The 16,888-nt window shown below is 43.8% G+C and overlaps 1 protein-coding gene across 2 annotated transcripts in view; it reads right to left on the bottom strand.

Annotated features, from left to right (window-relative positions):
• Nucleotides 1–16,888, bottom strand: part of FRMD3 (FERM domain containing 3) — a 310,077-nt gene that overhangs the window by 72,576 nt on the left and 220,613 nt on the right. For both annotated transcript variants that reach the window (XM_059141925.1, XM_059141924.1), the window contains exons 11-12: nucleotides 792–866; nucleotides 426–494 (exon numbers count right to left, since the gene is read on the bottom strand). In XM_059141925.1, the coding sequence (XP_058997908.1) occupies nucleotides 426–494; nucleotides 792–866 (144 nt within the window). The remainder of the gene's footprint in view (nucleotides 1–425; nucleotides 495–791; nucleotides 867–16,888) is intronic.

The following is a 16,888-nucleotide window of genomic DNA, read 5'->3' as shown; positions in this document are numbered from 1 at the left end:
AGAAGTTGGGGTCAATGGGTACTGGCCACATCTGATGAACAGAGGCAGAAAGAGAGAGCAGTTCTAAGAGGGCAGGATAACGAGCTCAGCTAGGAGAGGATACCACTGTGCCTCACACACACTTTTCACGTGACACTCCAGGCCCAGTCGAGCCAATGACTTCCCACAGAGCAAGCAACTCAGAATGGAGTCGGGCCACACTCACGCCATGGCCCTGTCACGACTGTCCCTGAGAGATTTCCAGGACAGCGAGGGTACCATGCCTGGAAACAGATGTGCCCATACTGATACATGTACAGGCAGTTGGTGACCTTATGCCCCCTCCTGATATAGAGATATAGATATAGAGAACTTGGCAAAACAAGCCTGAAATCCTTCTGTCCATCCCTGAAGCTTCCCAGAGCCCCAGAGATCACCCCACCTACCTGTGTACCTCCGGAGGCTCCCTCTGGATCTTGGAGCTGGCCTCCACCACCTCTTTGGCAACTTTACCACTGCAAAAAAGAAACACAACGTCTGTGCACACTCAGAGCAGAAGGGGAGGGATGTGCGCGTGTATTTTTTTTTTTAACTTCACAATGGCCTTATCTGCTCTAGAAATCCACACTTCTCTTCCTCCCTCAGAGAAGTTACAGTGGAATTTGAGGGGGGCCCATGAGTGTCACACATGTGTGGAATGGGAAGGGAGGACCAAAACCGGCTTACAAACCAAAGAGCACTGATTTAGTAAATGGAAGTAAATGGAAGCCCCCACCCCAACCCACCATCAAAATGGAACCACAGGTACCCACCTGTATCGAAACCTACTTCCTTTAAAAAATATCTTGCTGCTTGACACGGTCTTGATCTGACTGGATTTTGCATACCTTTAAGAAGAAGCAAAACAGAGGTGGTAGTGACATTGTCGAGTCCAAGTGAGACATGCAATAAACTGTGATGATTGGGTATTTTTGACTATCAGAAATATATGTTATTGGAGGATTGCTTGCATGCACACACACCTAAAAGAGAAGTTTCACCAAAAAATACTTACTTTCACTACATATATTACAGACTGCTATCCCTTTCCAGCTTTTTTTTTTTTTCTAAGTAGGCTTTATTGCCCAGCATGCAGCTTGAACACAAGACCTTGAAATCGAGACTCACATGCTTTACCAACTGAGCCAGCCAGGTGCCCCTCTGTCTGTTTTTTCTAAATACTGGTGATGGCTCACACATTTAGTTTCAGAATCCGTTACTGGGTCACAATCTGCAGAAAGGACCAAGCAACACTGACGATCAAAAGGGATACTTTCCCAATTTCCACTTGAAAGATACGGAGAAGATGGATTGTGTCACATGGTGTCAAGGTCCCGGTAGCTGGGAGCCGGGTGGGAGGTTGGCTTTCACGCCTGTGCCTGAGACAACACTGCAGCAAAAGACAGCTTCCCAGAGACACAGGTCAGTCACCATGTCACCAAGAAGCCACCTACTGTGTACTGCCCTAAAGAAACCACAGGGCTCATGTCACCGGAGATGTGGTCACTGGCTGGAGCATTCTCCAGTGAGGTCACCATGACCCAGTGCCCTTTAAAGGAACCCAGGCTGGGAGATCACTAAGACACATGAGGAACCAGAAGCCCAGCCGAGCACTGATTCGGCAGCTCTGAGTGCACCCGTAACCACGAACAAGACCATAGCACTCTGGGAAACAGTGCAAGCATGGGCTGCCCACAGGCCACACACAGGGCACCAAACTGCTGTGACAGCTGAGGTTGCCTCTCGGCAATCACTTTAAGCCTCATGCATCTAAACCCAAGTCAGAAAGAATGGCCTCCAAGGCTTCGAGACCATTTAAAATATCAAGAGTCACAACATCTTCATAGAAAAACCACACAGAACAATACGCTGTATAGAATTCTGAACAGAGATGTGCACACAGCCAGGACTCTGGTGAGAAGTTTCCACGTGGGCAGTGATCCCCAGCACTGGGCATCTCGCAAGCCTTGGCTCCTTTGTTCAGCAATTTTTAACCAAATGCCAAGCCTGGTCCACATCCTCCCCTGCCATGTTCAGGGAAGACACAGTCCTCTGCATTCATGGAGTGTAAGATCTAGAAGGGAAACGGATCTCAATCTAAAAACCGGACACATAAGTCAAGAACTATACATTGCAGTGGGGGCCATGAAGGAAAAGATGCAATGAGAGGGCAGGAGGGGGGACCAATCCAGCCTGGGGGCCAGGGGTCTGAGCTGAGATCCGGGGACGGGAAGGTGTTAACTGGGCAGGTGGTGGGCAGTGTTCTGGGCGGCAGGCTCAGTAGGCACAAAGCCCGGAGAGCACTGGAGGAACTAAAAAGATCTGCTGTGCATCTCCCCATGTTGTTATTATTGTAATTACAAGCCCACACACATACATTTTCCCCCCTAACTTAGCAGGGCCTGACCTTAAGCTGTCCTAGTAAGGATTTTGGCCTTTGTCCTTAGAAGAATAGAAAGCCATAGGCACACTCTTTTGCAAAGATGCCCCTTCTCCCTTTCCACTTTCTCAAACGGCCTGAGCCAACAGAGAAGGGCACTGGGGACAAGTGAGGAGCAAGGAGATGAGACCAGAGCAGACGGGGTACAGACATGGGGGAGGCAGGATTCCATCTCAAGGCAGGGCCTGGAGATGAGGGCGTGGGAGCCCTCGAGGATGGGGTTTAGTGGGGGTGGGAGCATATGAGATCCAGACCCCGGAGGCCCCTGACACCTGGGACAGGCTGTGCCGCCTGCTAGCCAGAGCTGGGCTAGCAGATCACATGAGTCAAGAGGATAAAAGTCCCCAGCAAGCCACACTAACAAAGGACAGGAGTCCCATGGTGCCCTCCTCCTCCAGCAAGGACATGCCCACTCCAGACGCACCTGACCCTTGCCCCATCACGCACACAGGCACACACACACACCCCCCTAGGGAGCTGTGAACCCGACATGTTATCTACAGGAGCCTGAGAAAAGGGTGATCTTCAGCTCTGCCCCCATCTTCTTGGCAGGATTTTTGCTCTGAAGCCTCAGAGGTAGGAGGCAGAAAAACCTTTAAAGAAGTTTCTGTTGTTAGGGGCACCTGGGTGCCTCAGTCTGCCTTCGGCTCAGGTCATAATCCCAGGGTTCTGGGATCGAGGCTGTGCTTCTCCCTCTCCCTGCCTCTCTCCCTGCTTGTGTGTCGCATGCAAGCTCTCTCTGCCAAATAAAACCTTAAAAAAAAAAAAAAAAAAGAAGAAGAAGAAGAAGCTTCAGTCTTTAAGATGTTTATTATTACTGTTCTAGGTTCTAAAGATCCTTGGGGCAAAGCAGTCTGCAAAGTAGATAAAGAGCCTTAATTGCTGCTTTTAACCCAGGAAAGTAATGTAACATTGCGCCAACTACACCTCAGTAAAAACAGTAATTAATGAAAAAAGAAAAAGAGCCTTAATTGGAGTTTTCAAATGCAACTTGGTGCCCAGGTGATAGAAGATACCAGAAGCCCAAAGAGCTGTGACAAGTCCAGCTGTTCTAGGGAGCCTCTTGTGGTGAGAGGAGGCGGCTGGGCTTTTCACTGGTTTTGCCTCCCTGGGCTGGCTCCGCTCTCTTGGTCAGAGGCCCCAGGACACGCTGCCTCTGCCCAAACCCTCAGAAGATCCATCTCGCAGAGACAGTGAAGAGCCTCCCTGCTTGAGGCGTGAGGGTGCCAAGAGCACTGTCATCTTTCTGGAGGCTGATTGTCCTTGAAGAACATTTGTGTCATGTCATTTGCTCAGAGACACTCTCCTGAGAGCATGACCGCCAGCTCCCTGCCCTTCCGAACATGCAGGCACACGGCCGGCCGGCTGCGAGCTTCAGTGCACTTTTCAAGGGGTGTTTATCCGGAGAGATTGAACAACCCCGGGGAAGTGCACGAGGGAGGAGGGAGATGTGAGGGGAAAGGAAAGTGGTGGGGGGATAGGACACGCCTCTAGCTGTTCCCAAAGCTGGCCGCATGCCAGTGGCATCTGGAAGTAGGGTTACAATGCCAGTGCCCAGGCTCCGTCACTAGAGATTCTCCTCCAGCAGGCGTTGGTGTTTTTAATCAAACACCCCAACATCATTCCAAGGCAGCCCACTGGGAACCCCTATGTCCCCAAATTCTCCCTGAATGACCCAGAAGGTGGTGTTTTACCTGGAAGAGCAGAGGCCCGAGGCCCCTCCCTGCTCTTGGTCAGAGACCTTGATCAAGTCATGCAGCTTTCCCTAGTCTTAATTTTTCCATGACTTCTTTGGGGGGGGGGGGGACTAAAATTCTTAATTCATAGTGTTCTGAAGAAGGTTCAATGAGATCAAGTTATCTGAAAGCATCAACTCATTATGTATATTTCCATCCCTCCCTAAAATCACTCTCAAAACCTCTCCATTGACTTCTCAGTCTTGAGCCACGGAGATTCTGGGGAACAATTTCAAACTCTCTGACAGCCCATGAGAGACCCTTTCTGCTCTAACCAGCTGATGCATAGCAGTACCCAGTTCCCCAGGCTCTAACATCAACAAGGAGCCTAGAGCAAACGTCTGCTCCCTGCAGGCAACGAATGCACAACCCAGCTAAACAGCAGTCCTCTCTCCTCCCAGCCTCTTCCCCGCCTGCCCTCGTCCCGCTGCCACCTGTAGCTCCCCATCAAAATCCCAGAATGGGATTCCAAATGCTTCCAAAGCATCTCAAACATAGTAATTCAGATTAATTCATTTGACCCTCACAGCTCTCTCCTAGGAGGAAGCAATCCACCTTTTTATGTGAGGAAACTGAGGCACAGAGGAGTTACATCACGTAATCATGGTAACACGACAGAACTGGGGGAACTGTGCTGTAAATCCAGGTCTGTCTGCATTTTTAAAATACTGTGTTTAGCCATGAAGGTTCTCAGACTTCAAAGGGCATCAGATTCACCTGGCATGTGTCTTAAAACACAAGTTTCTGCTTCAGTTAAATCTGGCATGGAGCCCAAGAATCTGTATTTCCAGCAAGTTCCCAGGAGATGCTGATGCATCAAAGGACCCTACTTTGAGAATCACTGGATTAGAGCAAATAACCCTAGCCTACACATGAGCACCACCTGGGAAAGATTGATTTCTACCAATATCTATCTCCCTCCTCCAAGATTCTGATTTTTTTAAAAAGATTTTATTTATTTTATTTATTTATTTGTCATAGAGAGAGAAGCGAGAGCAAGCACAGGCAGACAGAGTGGTAGGCAGAGGCAGAGAGAGAAGCAGGCTCCCCGCCAAGCAAGGAGCCCGATGTGGGACTCGATCCCAGGACGCTGGGATCATGACCTGAGCCGAAGGCAGCTGCTTAACCAACTGAGCCACCCAGGTGTCCCCAGATTCTGATTTTTTAAATGACAGTTATTGAGACATAATCCACATACCATAAAGTTTGCCCTTCTAGGTTGCAGTGGTCTTGAATATAACTCAGCAATTTTTTTTTAAATGAGAAAATGTTTTCATCAACCAGGAAGAACCAACCTCCCATTAACACCCCCATCTCCTCTACTGTCAATCCTAGGCAAGCCCAAATCTACTCTCTGTCTCTCTAGATTTCTCTGTTCTGGACATTGCATACAAATAGAATCACACAGTATGTGGCCTTTTATGTTTGGCTTTTTTCCACTTAGCGTAATGTCCACAGCTTGGTATTTTTTGGAAAAGCTCCCAGTGGTTCTAGTGTGCAGTCAGTGCTGAGAACCACTGGTTTGGAACCTTGGTACTCAGAGTGTGGACCACAGGCCTGCAATACAACCTCACCGGGGAGCTTATTAGGAATATGGACTCCAGGGGCACCTGGGTGGCTCAGTTGGCTAAGCATTAGGCTCTTGATTTCAGCTCAGGTCACGATCCTGGGGTGGTGGCATCGAGACCTGCATTGCACTCAGAAGGGAGTCTGCTTGAGATTTTCTCCCTTGCCCTCTGCTCCTCCCCCTGCTTGCATGCCCTCTCTCTCTCAAATAAATAAATCTTAAAAAAAAAAAAAAAAAGGAAATATGGATTCCAATGCCCCACCCCAATCTACTGAATCACACTCCACATTCTCGCAGGATCTCTGGGTCATTCATGGGCTCACACAGGTGTGCGAGGCTCTCAGGTAGGGAGTTCTCAGGGTCCTTACCTACCAGACATAAGGGTGTTTCTCTGACAAAACACATACCAGATTCTGGGGAAGAAATTTCTTAGGGACTGCCTTTGTGTCCTGCAAACAATTCCATACAAAGTCAGGGACAAAAAGTGTCATTTGAGCCTCTGCAGTATCCCCAGGGCCCAGCACAGAATATGGCATAAAGCAGATGTGACAGATTCATTGAATGGAAACTTCCTGAGCCACTGAACCCTTCAGTGAATCCCTGTGCTTCCAGTGAACCCACATTCTGAGGATGGCAGCACCTAGAAACCTAGAAATTATGACTGTCTGTATTGGGGATCTCCTGAAGTTTGGAGCAGGAGCATCAGAGTTTCTGCACTGGGCTCCATTCCCAGGCAGCAGATCTCAGAGCCAAGGCTTTCAAACCTGATCATGGCCCTAGGCCAATGGACAACAAACCGCACATTCATGTCTTAAAAGCACACTAGGGAATCCCTGGGCATTGGCCACTGGGCCTCCCTGTTCCCATCACAGGTGAGGTAGAAAAAGGAACAAACCATCCCCAAACCAGGAAACAGAATCAGAACCTTGCTCTGCCAGCCAAAACCATTACAATGCAGCACCAATGACACAGAGCTGGAAGCAGGTACCCAGCCCTCAGTTTAACAGAAACAGAACCCTTCAGAGTCAAAAGGACAGGGTCCGGCAACCAACAGGCACTCAAAACCCTTTCATCATTAGTGGAGGTGGAGGGGTCATGGTCACTGCTGCACATCTAAGCACTCCACAGCAGTTATTACCAGTCATACTTTACAGATGAAAAACAAGGTTGGGGCTCAGTTCAAGTGCTTTGTTCCAGGCCACAATGCTAGGAAGTGACAGCGTCAAGACTCAAAGCCAAGCCTTTCACCTCCAAGGTCCATGCTTGTGAACACTGGCCACAGTGAGGCAAACGAATCACATCAGAGTCCCTGTCCCCCCTGTTCTATACATGAGAAGGCTGAGGCCAGACCTGTCCGAGGCCACACAGCCCAGTCCAAACAGGCAGTACTTTTCCTTCTCCATAAGGAACAGGGATGGTTATGGAAAAATGAAGGAACAAAAGGATCCAAGAAAACTCAGATCAGTATATATATTAGGGGTTGGAGGTCTTCATGAAAGAGATGGGGTAGCCTGGCCTAGCCAAACCAGAGGTGCTAGGACCCAGTCACCTCTGCACAGAGTATCCCCACTGATGATGGGGATTTATAATGATGGTTCAATTTATGGTATGCTTAACTTAGAATGGGTTTATCAGGGTGTCATTCCATCATAAGTCAAGGAAGATCTGTTCAGTGCCACTTGTGACCACTAAGCCCTCCAGGTCTTGGGAAGCATCCGCAGAAGACTGGGAGGGAGTCCTCTGATATGCCTAGTTGGCCCACCTCATGCCAGGATTTTCATACTGAGTTCTTTACCAGCTGTGTATCCTAAAATGTACAAAATGAGTTCCCCAGTTGATAGGTTTTTCTCCTTGTTCCCCCTCCTTTCAATTCTTTTTTTGTCTTTATTTGACTCTAGCAATCAATGGACTCTGTCACACATGATAAAACAATGTGTGTGCAACAGAACAAATTAATGTCCTAAGTTATTCTTTGATGGAGAACCTGTAAGTTCACCTAAAGATCTTCAAAGCTGTGCTAAACTCCTCCCAAGAAGGGCTGACTGAGAAGCCTCCACAAGGTCTATCCGCTGGGTGTTCTCCTCTCCTACTCCCAGCCCTCCCACTGTCTGTGGTCATCAGCCATCACCCATACCCTTCGCTCCTCTGCTGCCTTTTTCACAATGGCTGAGCACTTTGTTTGGCTCCAAGAGCTCCTTGCCCCTGGTCTCCTCCCTGTCTACTTCATGCACCCTCCACTCCAGCCTTGCATGGCCACTCGTCTTCCCCAGCGTCTCCCACTTTCCTGCCTTGGTCTCTTACTCAGAATATCCTTCCTCCATCAGAAAGGGACTTCCACCTCCTGTCTCCCCAGGCAGAAAGACTCATCCCTCCTCTGGGGTGCCCTCCAGCATTTTATTTGCATTTCCCTTTTGGTATCTCTGACGAAATACAAATCTCCTGAAGATAGGAACCATGCCTTATCAATTGATCCAGGAAATACTTTTTGAATAACTGGGGTCTTTGGCAAGTAAAAAGATGAATAGAACTTAGTTCCTAGCTTCAGAGAGATCTGATTTGTATAGATATGTACATAAAAATCTACAATAAGATAGGTCACGATCCATCTTGTTTTGCTTTGTTTCAAAATTCCATCTACCAGCTCCCTCATTTGTGAGAAAATGTTCATTCCAAATGACTAACTTAATGTCTCTACATGATCCCTTGACAAGAACCAGATGATTTCATTGAAGGAGGAACAGAAGACTTCCAAAAGCTTAGGCTCCAAAAATAGCTTGTCAGTTTCTCAAAAAATTAAGTATAGAGTTACCCAATGACCCAAAACCTCCACTCTTAGGTAGAAACCTAACAGAACTGTCCACACAAAAACTTTTACATGAATATTCATAGCAGCATTATTTATAATAGCTAAAAAGAGGGTACAATCCAAATGTCCATCAACTGATGAATGGATAAACAAAATGTGGTCTATCCAAACAATGGATTGTTATTCAGTCATGGAAAGAAATGCAGTACTGATGCCAGATACCCATGATAAACCTTGAAAACATGACCTTAAAGTGAAAGAAGCCAGGCACAAAAGGCCACATAGTTCATAATTCTGTTTTATAAAATGTCCAGAATGGGTGAACCCATAAACACAGAAAGTAAACCAATGGTTGCCAAGGTCTGGGGAGAAAGGGGGGAATGGGGAGTGACTGTTAATGGATGCAAGGTTTCTTTTGGAGGGGATAAAAATGTTCTGGAATTGGATAGGGGTGACGGTTGCGTGACTTTGTGAATTATACTAAAAACCACTGAATATATACTTTAAAGGGTGATTTTTATGGTATATGATCTCACTTTTTCAAATAATTAAAAACGAATCAAACCCTCTGCATCTCCCTCTCTCGGCTCTCATGGACATGGACAGGCCTGGACATAAGTTGAGAGCAATCACATGCCTTTATATGCCAGTTTCCAAACACCCCACAGGATGCACTGATGTCATGAGGTGAAGACGGTTGTGGAAAGGTCTTTTGATACATATCCTCACTCACAGGATTTTGGAGGTCATCTCACCCAAGGGCTTTCAAACTGTACTTCTGATAGTATCTTCCCAGGACAGAGAGTTCTCCCAAGGCACAAGACTCTCAATGCTAAGCCTGGGGTAGGCCAGGTAAATACAGACAACTGGTCACCCAGCTCCTGAGAAGCAGAGAGCAACAGGCAAAGGGTCTCCAGTCCTAATCCCAACTCTGGTCCTCACTAACAACCACAGCTCCTCTACGTTATTTTTTTTTTTTACCTACTAGGCTTTGCCTACACTTCTGTTTGAGGAAAATAGTTCTGTGACTTAAAAGGATTCGAGGAGGAGTAGGAGACTTCAATATCATTGGGTCCCAGGAGTTCAGCTAGATAGTTATCAAACCATTCTCCCATCCAAGTACTAACCAGGCCCGACCCTGCTTAGCTTCCAAGATCAGACAAGATCGGGCGCGTTCAGGGTGGTATGGCCGTAGACTAGTTATCAAACCATTCTTAACACTTACAAGCTCAACAGGAGATCAAAGAGAAGAAGAGCAGCAATTCTAGGAACAGAAAAGTGACCACTTTCTGGAAGGTAGGACATGCAGAGAAGTGAATCTGAGGCGTTACATGGGAAGAGAGACCGCAGGAGGAAGGGCCAGGTCCTTGCAAACAGGAGAGCAGCAGAGCACAAAATCACTACTTTTATAAGACTGCTCCACTGAGGCAAGTCACTCCAGAGGCTAAGCAGAAGGTAGAGCCTTTGTGGGGACACTGTGGTCTCAGGACCCACCTTGTCACAGAAAGACCCGGGGTGCCTCAGTGTAGCACATCTCTCAGGTATCGGAGTGGGGAATCCAGCTGCAGATACGGAGCCGAGGAGTGGGCTCTCAGCCCAGGGTTACCTTAAACCATGATCCGAGGCTTAGGCCACTGCTCTTCCAGCAGGGACTTCCACAAAGGGCAGAACCAGGGAGACCCCCTCTTTCCTCCTCCAGAAGAAGTGGCACAGGAGTGCTCTGTAGGAATCTGCTGGGCTTGGGGACTTCAAATGGGGCCGTGCGTCAGAGACAGAAATGCTCAGTCACAGGCCGGGTGAGCTCAGAGTGCGGTCAGAGACCAGGGAAATGGGAGGGATTGACTGTTTTTCTATGAGGGCGCATTGAAGAGTGGAGCCCCAAGCTCTTTGCTCCTCAGGAGCAAAAGCTCCTGAGAGCAAACCTGAGCAGATTAGCTCTCTGAACCAGGCCACTGAACCTGGCCCCTGGCAAAAGCAGTACAATTCCACCTCTGGCAAAGACATTTGAGAATACAATAGGCCACTCTCCCAGAAGATCAATGAGAACATCCACCCAAGACCAATTCAATAATCAGTGAGAACTGCAGAACTTCAGAGCTACAGGAATACAGCACATAAAATTCATGTCTTTTCCTCCATGATTCTTTAGCCTCTCAAAGTTAAATTTTTTAAATTTTATTTTTTTCTTATTCAATGTTTAATTTTTCCTCTTTCCTATTTTAACATTTTAAAACTATTTTGCCAATACGTTTTTTTAAAAAATCTTCTTTAATTTTCATTGCTACACTCCTATTCTTTCATCGAATTTGGCTGTATTTTTTGTATACATACAGGTTTTTCTTTCTTTGAAATTTTGGGATACAGTTTCTTCTAATAGATCAAAATATACCCTAAATCTAGCACATGGCTTTGTTCTAGTCTCCAGGCTGATCACATTCTTTTCTCTTTTTTTTTTTCTTTTTTCAACCAACTTCTTATATTATCAATTCCTTTTTTTAGAATCTTTATTTCCACCTTTACAGTCATATTCCATCCCTTAATTGTGTTTACCCTTATTTTTGTATATATATGTTTTTCTTTCTTTAAAATTTTGGGAGGCAGTTTCTTCTAATAGACCAAAATACCCCCAAAATCAAATGTGTGACTCTGTTCTATTCACCAGTCTAATACATTAGATATTTTATATTAGATTATATTATAGGTATAATCTATACATAATAGATTATATTTGTATATAATATAATCTATATAATAGATCTATATAATAGATTATATTATATTAGATAAATATTATATATATATTTTTTCTCCTTTCTTCTCCCCCCAGTTTCAGGTCTCTTCTGATTTGGTTAGTGGATATTTTTCTGGGGTCATTGCTACCCTTTTAGTATTTTGTTCTCTCATTCATCTATTCTTAGCTGGATAAAATGACAAGACAGAAAAACTCACCTTAAAAAAAAAGAACAAGAGGCAGTACCGAAGGTTAGGGACCTAATCAATACAGACATTAGTAAGATGTCAGAACTAGAGCTCTGGGCTCAAAAACAGCATGGAGGATACTAGAGAATCCCATTATGGAGAAATAAAATCCCTTTCTGGAGAAGTGAAACAACTAAAATCTAACCAAGCTGAAATTAAAAAAAAAAAAAAAAACTATTAATGAGGTGCAAAAAAAAATGGAGGCTCCCACTCCTAGGATAAATGAGGCAGAAGAGAGAATTAGTGATACAGAAGACCAAATGATGGAGAAGAAGCTGAGCAAAAGAGAGACAAACAGCTACTGGGCCACAAGGGGAGAATTTGAGAGAGATATATGATACCATAAGATGAAACAATATTAGAATAATTGGGATCTCAAAAGAAGAAGAAAGAGAAGGGCGGAAGGTATATTGGAGCAAATTATAGTAGAGAATTTCCCTAATTTGGGAAGGGAACAACAATCAAAATCCAGGAGGTACAGAGAACCCCCCTCAAAATCAATAAAAATAGATCCATACCCTGTCATCTAATAGTAAAACTTTCAAGTCTCAGTGATAAAGAGAAAATCCTGAAAGCAGATCAGGACAAGAGGTTTGTAACATACAATGGTAGAAATATTAGTTTGGCAGCAGACCTATTCACAGAGACCAGGCAGGCCAGAAAGGACTGACATGATATATTGAGAACACTAAATGAGAAAAATATGCAGTCAAAAATACTATATCCAGCGAGGCTGTCACTGAAAATAGAAGGAGTGATGAAAAGCTTCCAGGACAAACAAAAACTAAAAGAATTTGCAAACACCAAACCAGCCCTACAGGAAATATTGAAAGAGGGTCCTCTAAGCAAAGAGAGGCTAAAAGTAACAGACTAGAAAGAAACAGAGACAATGTACAGTAACAGTCATCTTACATGCAATACAATGGCACTAAATTCACATCTTTCAATAGTTACCTTGAATGTAAAGGGGCTATATGCCCCAATCAAAAGACACAGGGTATCAGAATAGATAAAAAAACAAAAACAAAACAAAAAACAAGACCCATCAGTATGCTGTCTGCAAGAAACCCATTTTAGACTGAAAGACAACCCCAGATTTAAAATGAGGGGCTGGAAAACAATTTACCATGCTAATGGACATCAAAAGAAAGCTGGGGTGGCAATCCTCCTATCAGATAAATTAAATTTTAAGCCAAAGACTATAATAAGAGGAAGGACACTATATCATACATAAAGGGTCTGCCCAAAAAGAAGATATAACAATTGTAAATATCTGTGCCCCTAACATGGGAGCAGCCAATTATATAAACCAATTAATAACAAAATCAAAGAAATACATCAACAATACTGCAATAATAGTAGGGGACTTTAATATCCTCCTCACTGAAATGTACAGATCATCTAAGCAAAAAATCAGTAAGGAAATAAAGGCTTTTATTAAATGACACACTAGACCAGATAGACATTACAGATATGTTTAGAACATTCCATCCCAAAGCAACAGAATACACATTCTTCTCTATTGTACATGGAACATTCTCCAGAATAGATCACATCCTGGGTCACAAATCAAGTCTCAACCGGTACCAAAAGATTAGGATCGTTCCCTGCATATTCTCAGACCACAATGCTTTGAAACTAGAATTCAACCAGAGGAGGAAAGTTGGAAAGAACTCAAATACATGGAAGCTAAAGAGCATCCAACTAAAGAATGAAAGGGTCAACCAGGAAATTACATTAGAATTGAAAAAATTCATGGAAAGAATGAAAACACAACATCATTGTCTCAAAATCTTTGGGACACAGCAACGGCAGTCCTGAGAGGAAAGTAGATAGCAATACAAGTCTTTCTCAAGAAACAAGAAAGGTCTCACGTATGCAACCTAACCCTACACCTATAGGAGCTAGAGACAGAACAACAAAGAAAGCCTAAACCCAGTAGAAGAGAATAATAAAGATCAGAGCAGGAATCAATGGAATAGAAACCAAAAGAACAGTAGAACGAATCAACAAAGCTGATTCTTTGAAAGAATTAATAACATTGATAAATCCCTGACCAGACTTACCAAAAAGAAAAGAGAAAGGACCCAAATTAATAAAATCATGAATGAAAGAGGAGAGACCACAACCAACACCAAAGAAATACAAACAATTATAAGGACATATTATGAGCTACTATAGCCAGCAAATCAGACAATCTGGAAGAAATGGATGTATTCCTAGAGACGTATAAACTACCAAAACTGAACCAGGGAGAAATAGAAAACCTAAACAGACTCATAACCAGTAAGACAATTGAAGCGGTCATCAAAAATCTCCCAAAAAACAAGAGCCCAGGGCCAGATGTCTTCCCAGGAGAATTCTACCAAACATTTAAGGAATTATTACCTATTCTCCTGAAACTGTTCCAAAAAATAGAAATGGAAGGAAAACTGCCAAATTCATTTTATGAGGCCAGCGTCACCTTGATCCCAAAACCAGACAAAAAGGAGAATTACAGACCAATATCCTTGATGAACACGGATGTAAAAATTCTCACCAAAATACTAGCCAATAGGATCCAACAGTACATTAAAAGGATTATTCACCACAACCAAGTGGGCTTTATTCCTAGGCTGCAAGGTTGGTTCAACATCTGCAAATCAATGTGATACAATACATTAATAAAAGAAAGAACAAGAACCATATGATCACTCTCAGTAGATGCTGAAAAAGCATCTGACAATCCTTTCTTGATCAAAACTGCTCACAGTGTAGTGATAGAGGGTACATACCTCAATATCATGAAAACCATCTATGAAAAACCCACAGTGAATATAATTCTTTTCCCCTAAGGTCAGGAACATAGCGGGGCTGTCCACTATCAACAATGCTATTCTACATAGTATTAGAAGTCCTAGCCTCAGCAATCAGAAAACAAAAAGAAATAAAAGTAATCCAAATTAGCAAAAAAAGGTGTCAAACTCTCATTCTTTGCAGGTAATATTGTACTTTATGTGGAAAACCCAAAAGACTCCACTCCAAAACTGCCAGAACTCATATAGGAATTCAGTCAAGTGTCAGGATATAAAATCAATGCACAGAAATCAGTTGCATTTCTTTAAACCAACAACAAGACAGAAGAAAGAGAAATTAAGGAGTCAATCCCATTTACCATTGCGCCCAAAACCATAAGATGCCTAGGAATAAACGTAACCAAAGAAGCAAAGAATCTGTACTCAGAGAACTATAGAGTACTCATGAAAGAAATGGAGGAAGACACGAAGAAATGGGAAAACGTTTCATGCTTATGGATTGGAAGAACAAGTATTGTGAAATGTCTACTCTACCTAAAGCAATCTACACAGTCAATGCAATCCCTATGAAAATACCATCAATTTTTTTTCAAAGAAATGGAACAAATAATCCTAAAATTTATATGGAACCAGAAAAGACCCCAAATAGCCAGAGGAATGTTGAAAAAGAAAACCAAAGTTAGCAGCATCACAATTCTAGACTTCAATCTCTATTTCAAAGCTGTCATCATCAAAACAGTATGGTACTGACACAAAACCAGAAATATTGATCAATGGAATAGAATAAAGAACCCAGAAATGGACCCACAACTCTATGGCCAACTAGTCTTTGAAAAATCAGGGAAGAATATCCAATGGAAAAAAGACAGTCCCTTCAACAAATAGTGTTGGACAGCCACATGTAAAACAATGAAAACAGACCATTTCCTTACATCACACACAAACAAAATGAATGAAAGACCACAGCGTGAGACAGGAATCCATCAAAATCCTTGAGGAGAACACAGGCAGCAACCTTTCAACCTCAGCCACAGCAACTTCATCCTAGAAACATCGCCAAAGCCACGGGAAGCAAGGGTGAAAATGAACTACTGGGACCTCATCAAGATCAAAAGCTTTTGCACATCAAAGGAAACAGCGAACAAAACCAAAAGACAGCTGGCAGAATGGGAGAAGATATTTGCAAATGATAAATCAGACAAAGGGCTAGTATCCAAAATCTATAAGGAACTTATCCAACTCAACACCCAAAGAACGAAGAATCCAATCAAGAAATGGGCAGAAGATATGAACAGATATTTCTGCAAAGAAAGACATCCAGATGGCCAAGAGACACATGAAAAAGTGCCAACAACACCCACCATCAGGGAAATACAAATCAAAACCACAGTGAGATACTCCCTAACGCCAGTCAGAACGACTAAAATTAACCAGTAAGGGAATAACAGATGTTGACGTGGATGTAGAGAAAGGGGAACCCTCCTACACTGTTGGTGGGAATGCAAGCTGGTGCAGACACTCTGGAAAACAGTTATGGAGATTCCTCAAAAAGTTGAAAATAGAGCTACTCTACAACCTAGCAATCACACTACCAGGTATTTAGCCTAAAGATACAAATGTAGTGATCCCAAGGGGCACATGCACCCGAATGTTCATAGCAGCATTGTCCATAATAGCCAAACTAAGGAAAGAATCTAGATGTCCATCAACAGATGATTGGATAAAGATGTGTTGTATATATATACAATGGAATACTATGTAGCCATCAAAAAACCAGAAATCTTGCCATTTGCAATGATGTGGATGGAACTAGAGAGTATCATGCTAAGCAAAATAAGTCAGTCAGTGAAAGATGATTATCATATGATATCTCTGATATGAGGAATTTGAGAGACAGGGTGAGGGGTGGTGGGGGTTAGGGAGGGAGAAAATGAAACAATATGGGACCAGGAAGGGGGTAAACCATAAGAGACTCTTTATCTCAGGAAACAAACTGAGGGTTGCTGGGAGTTGGAGGGGATGGATAGGGTGGTTGGGTTATGGACATTGGGGGAGGTATGTGCTATGGTGAGTGCTATGAATTGTGTAAGACTAATGATTCACAGACCTATATCCCTGGGGCAAATAATACATTATATGATAACTTTTTTAAAAAAAAAAGCGATTTGAAAAAGATTGTCCACACCATCATTCTCCTATCCTTGTCAGCCAAAGCCCAGGAGATTCAGAGACTCAGCCTTTTCAGAGACAAGAGTCTAATGAGTACAGAGGAATTCAGTGTGAGGGAAGACGAAGCAACGGCTGCCTGGATGAGCTCCAGAGGCCATCTGACACCCTGGGCAGGGTTGGCCTGGGCTCCTGACTGTGTCTCTCACCACCACTCTTCTAATTAGTAAGTGTGTCTCAAAGAGTAGAACCTGGAACTCAGTGGGAAGATCCGAAATTTGAAGCTCTCTTGAAACCTGAGAGCTTTATGGCTGGTTTCTGAAGTCTTGTCCAGTACGGACTTTCCATGATCCTAGCCTCTGACCACATTCCATCCACAAG

The sequence above is a fragment of the Mustela lutreola genome, chromosome 12 (assembly GCF_030435805.1).
Source record: "Mustela lutreola isolate mMusLut2 chromosome 12, mMusLut2.pri, whole genome shotgun sequence".
Taxonomy (NCBI): domain Eukaryota; kingdom Metazoa; phylum Chordata; class Mammalia; order Carnivora; family Mustelidae; genus Mustela; species Mustela lutreola.
Note: the sequence above shows the minus strand (reverse complement) of the source record. Positions and strands in the feature narration are given on the sequence as shown.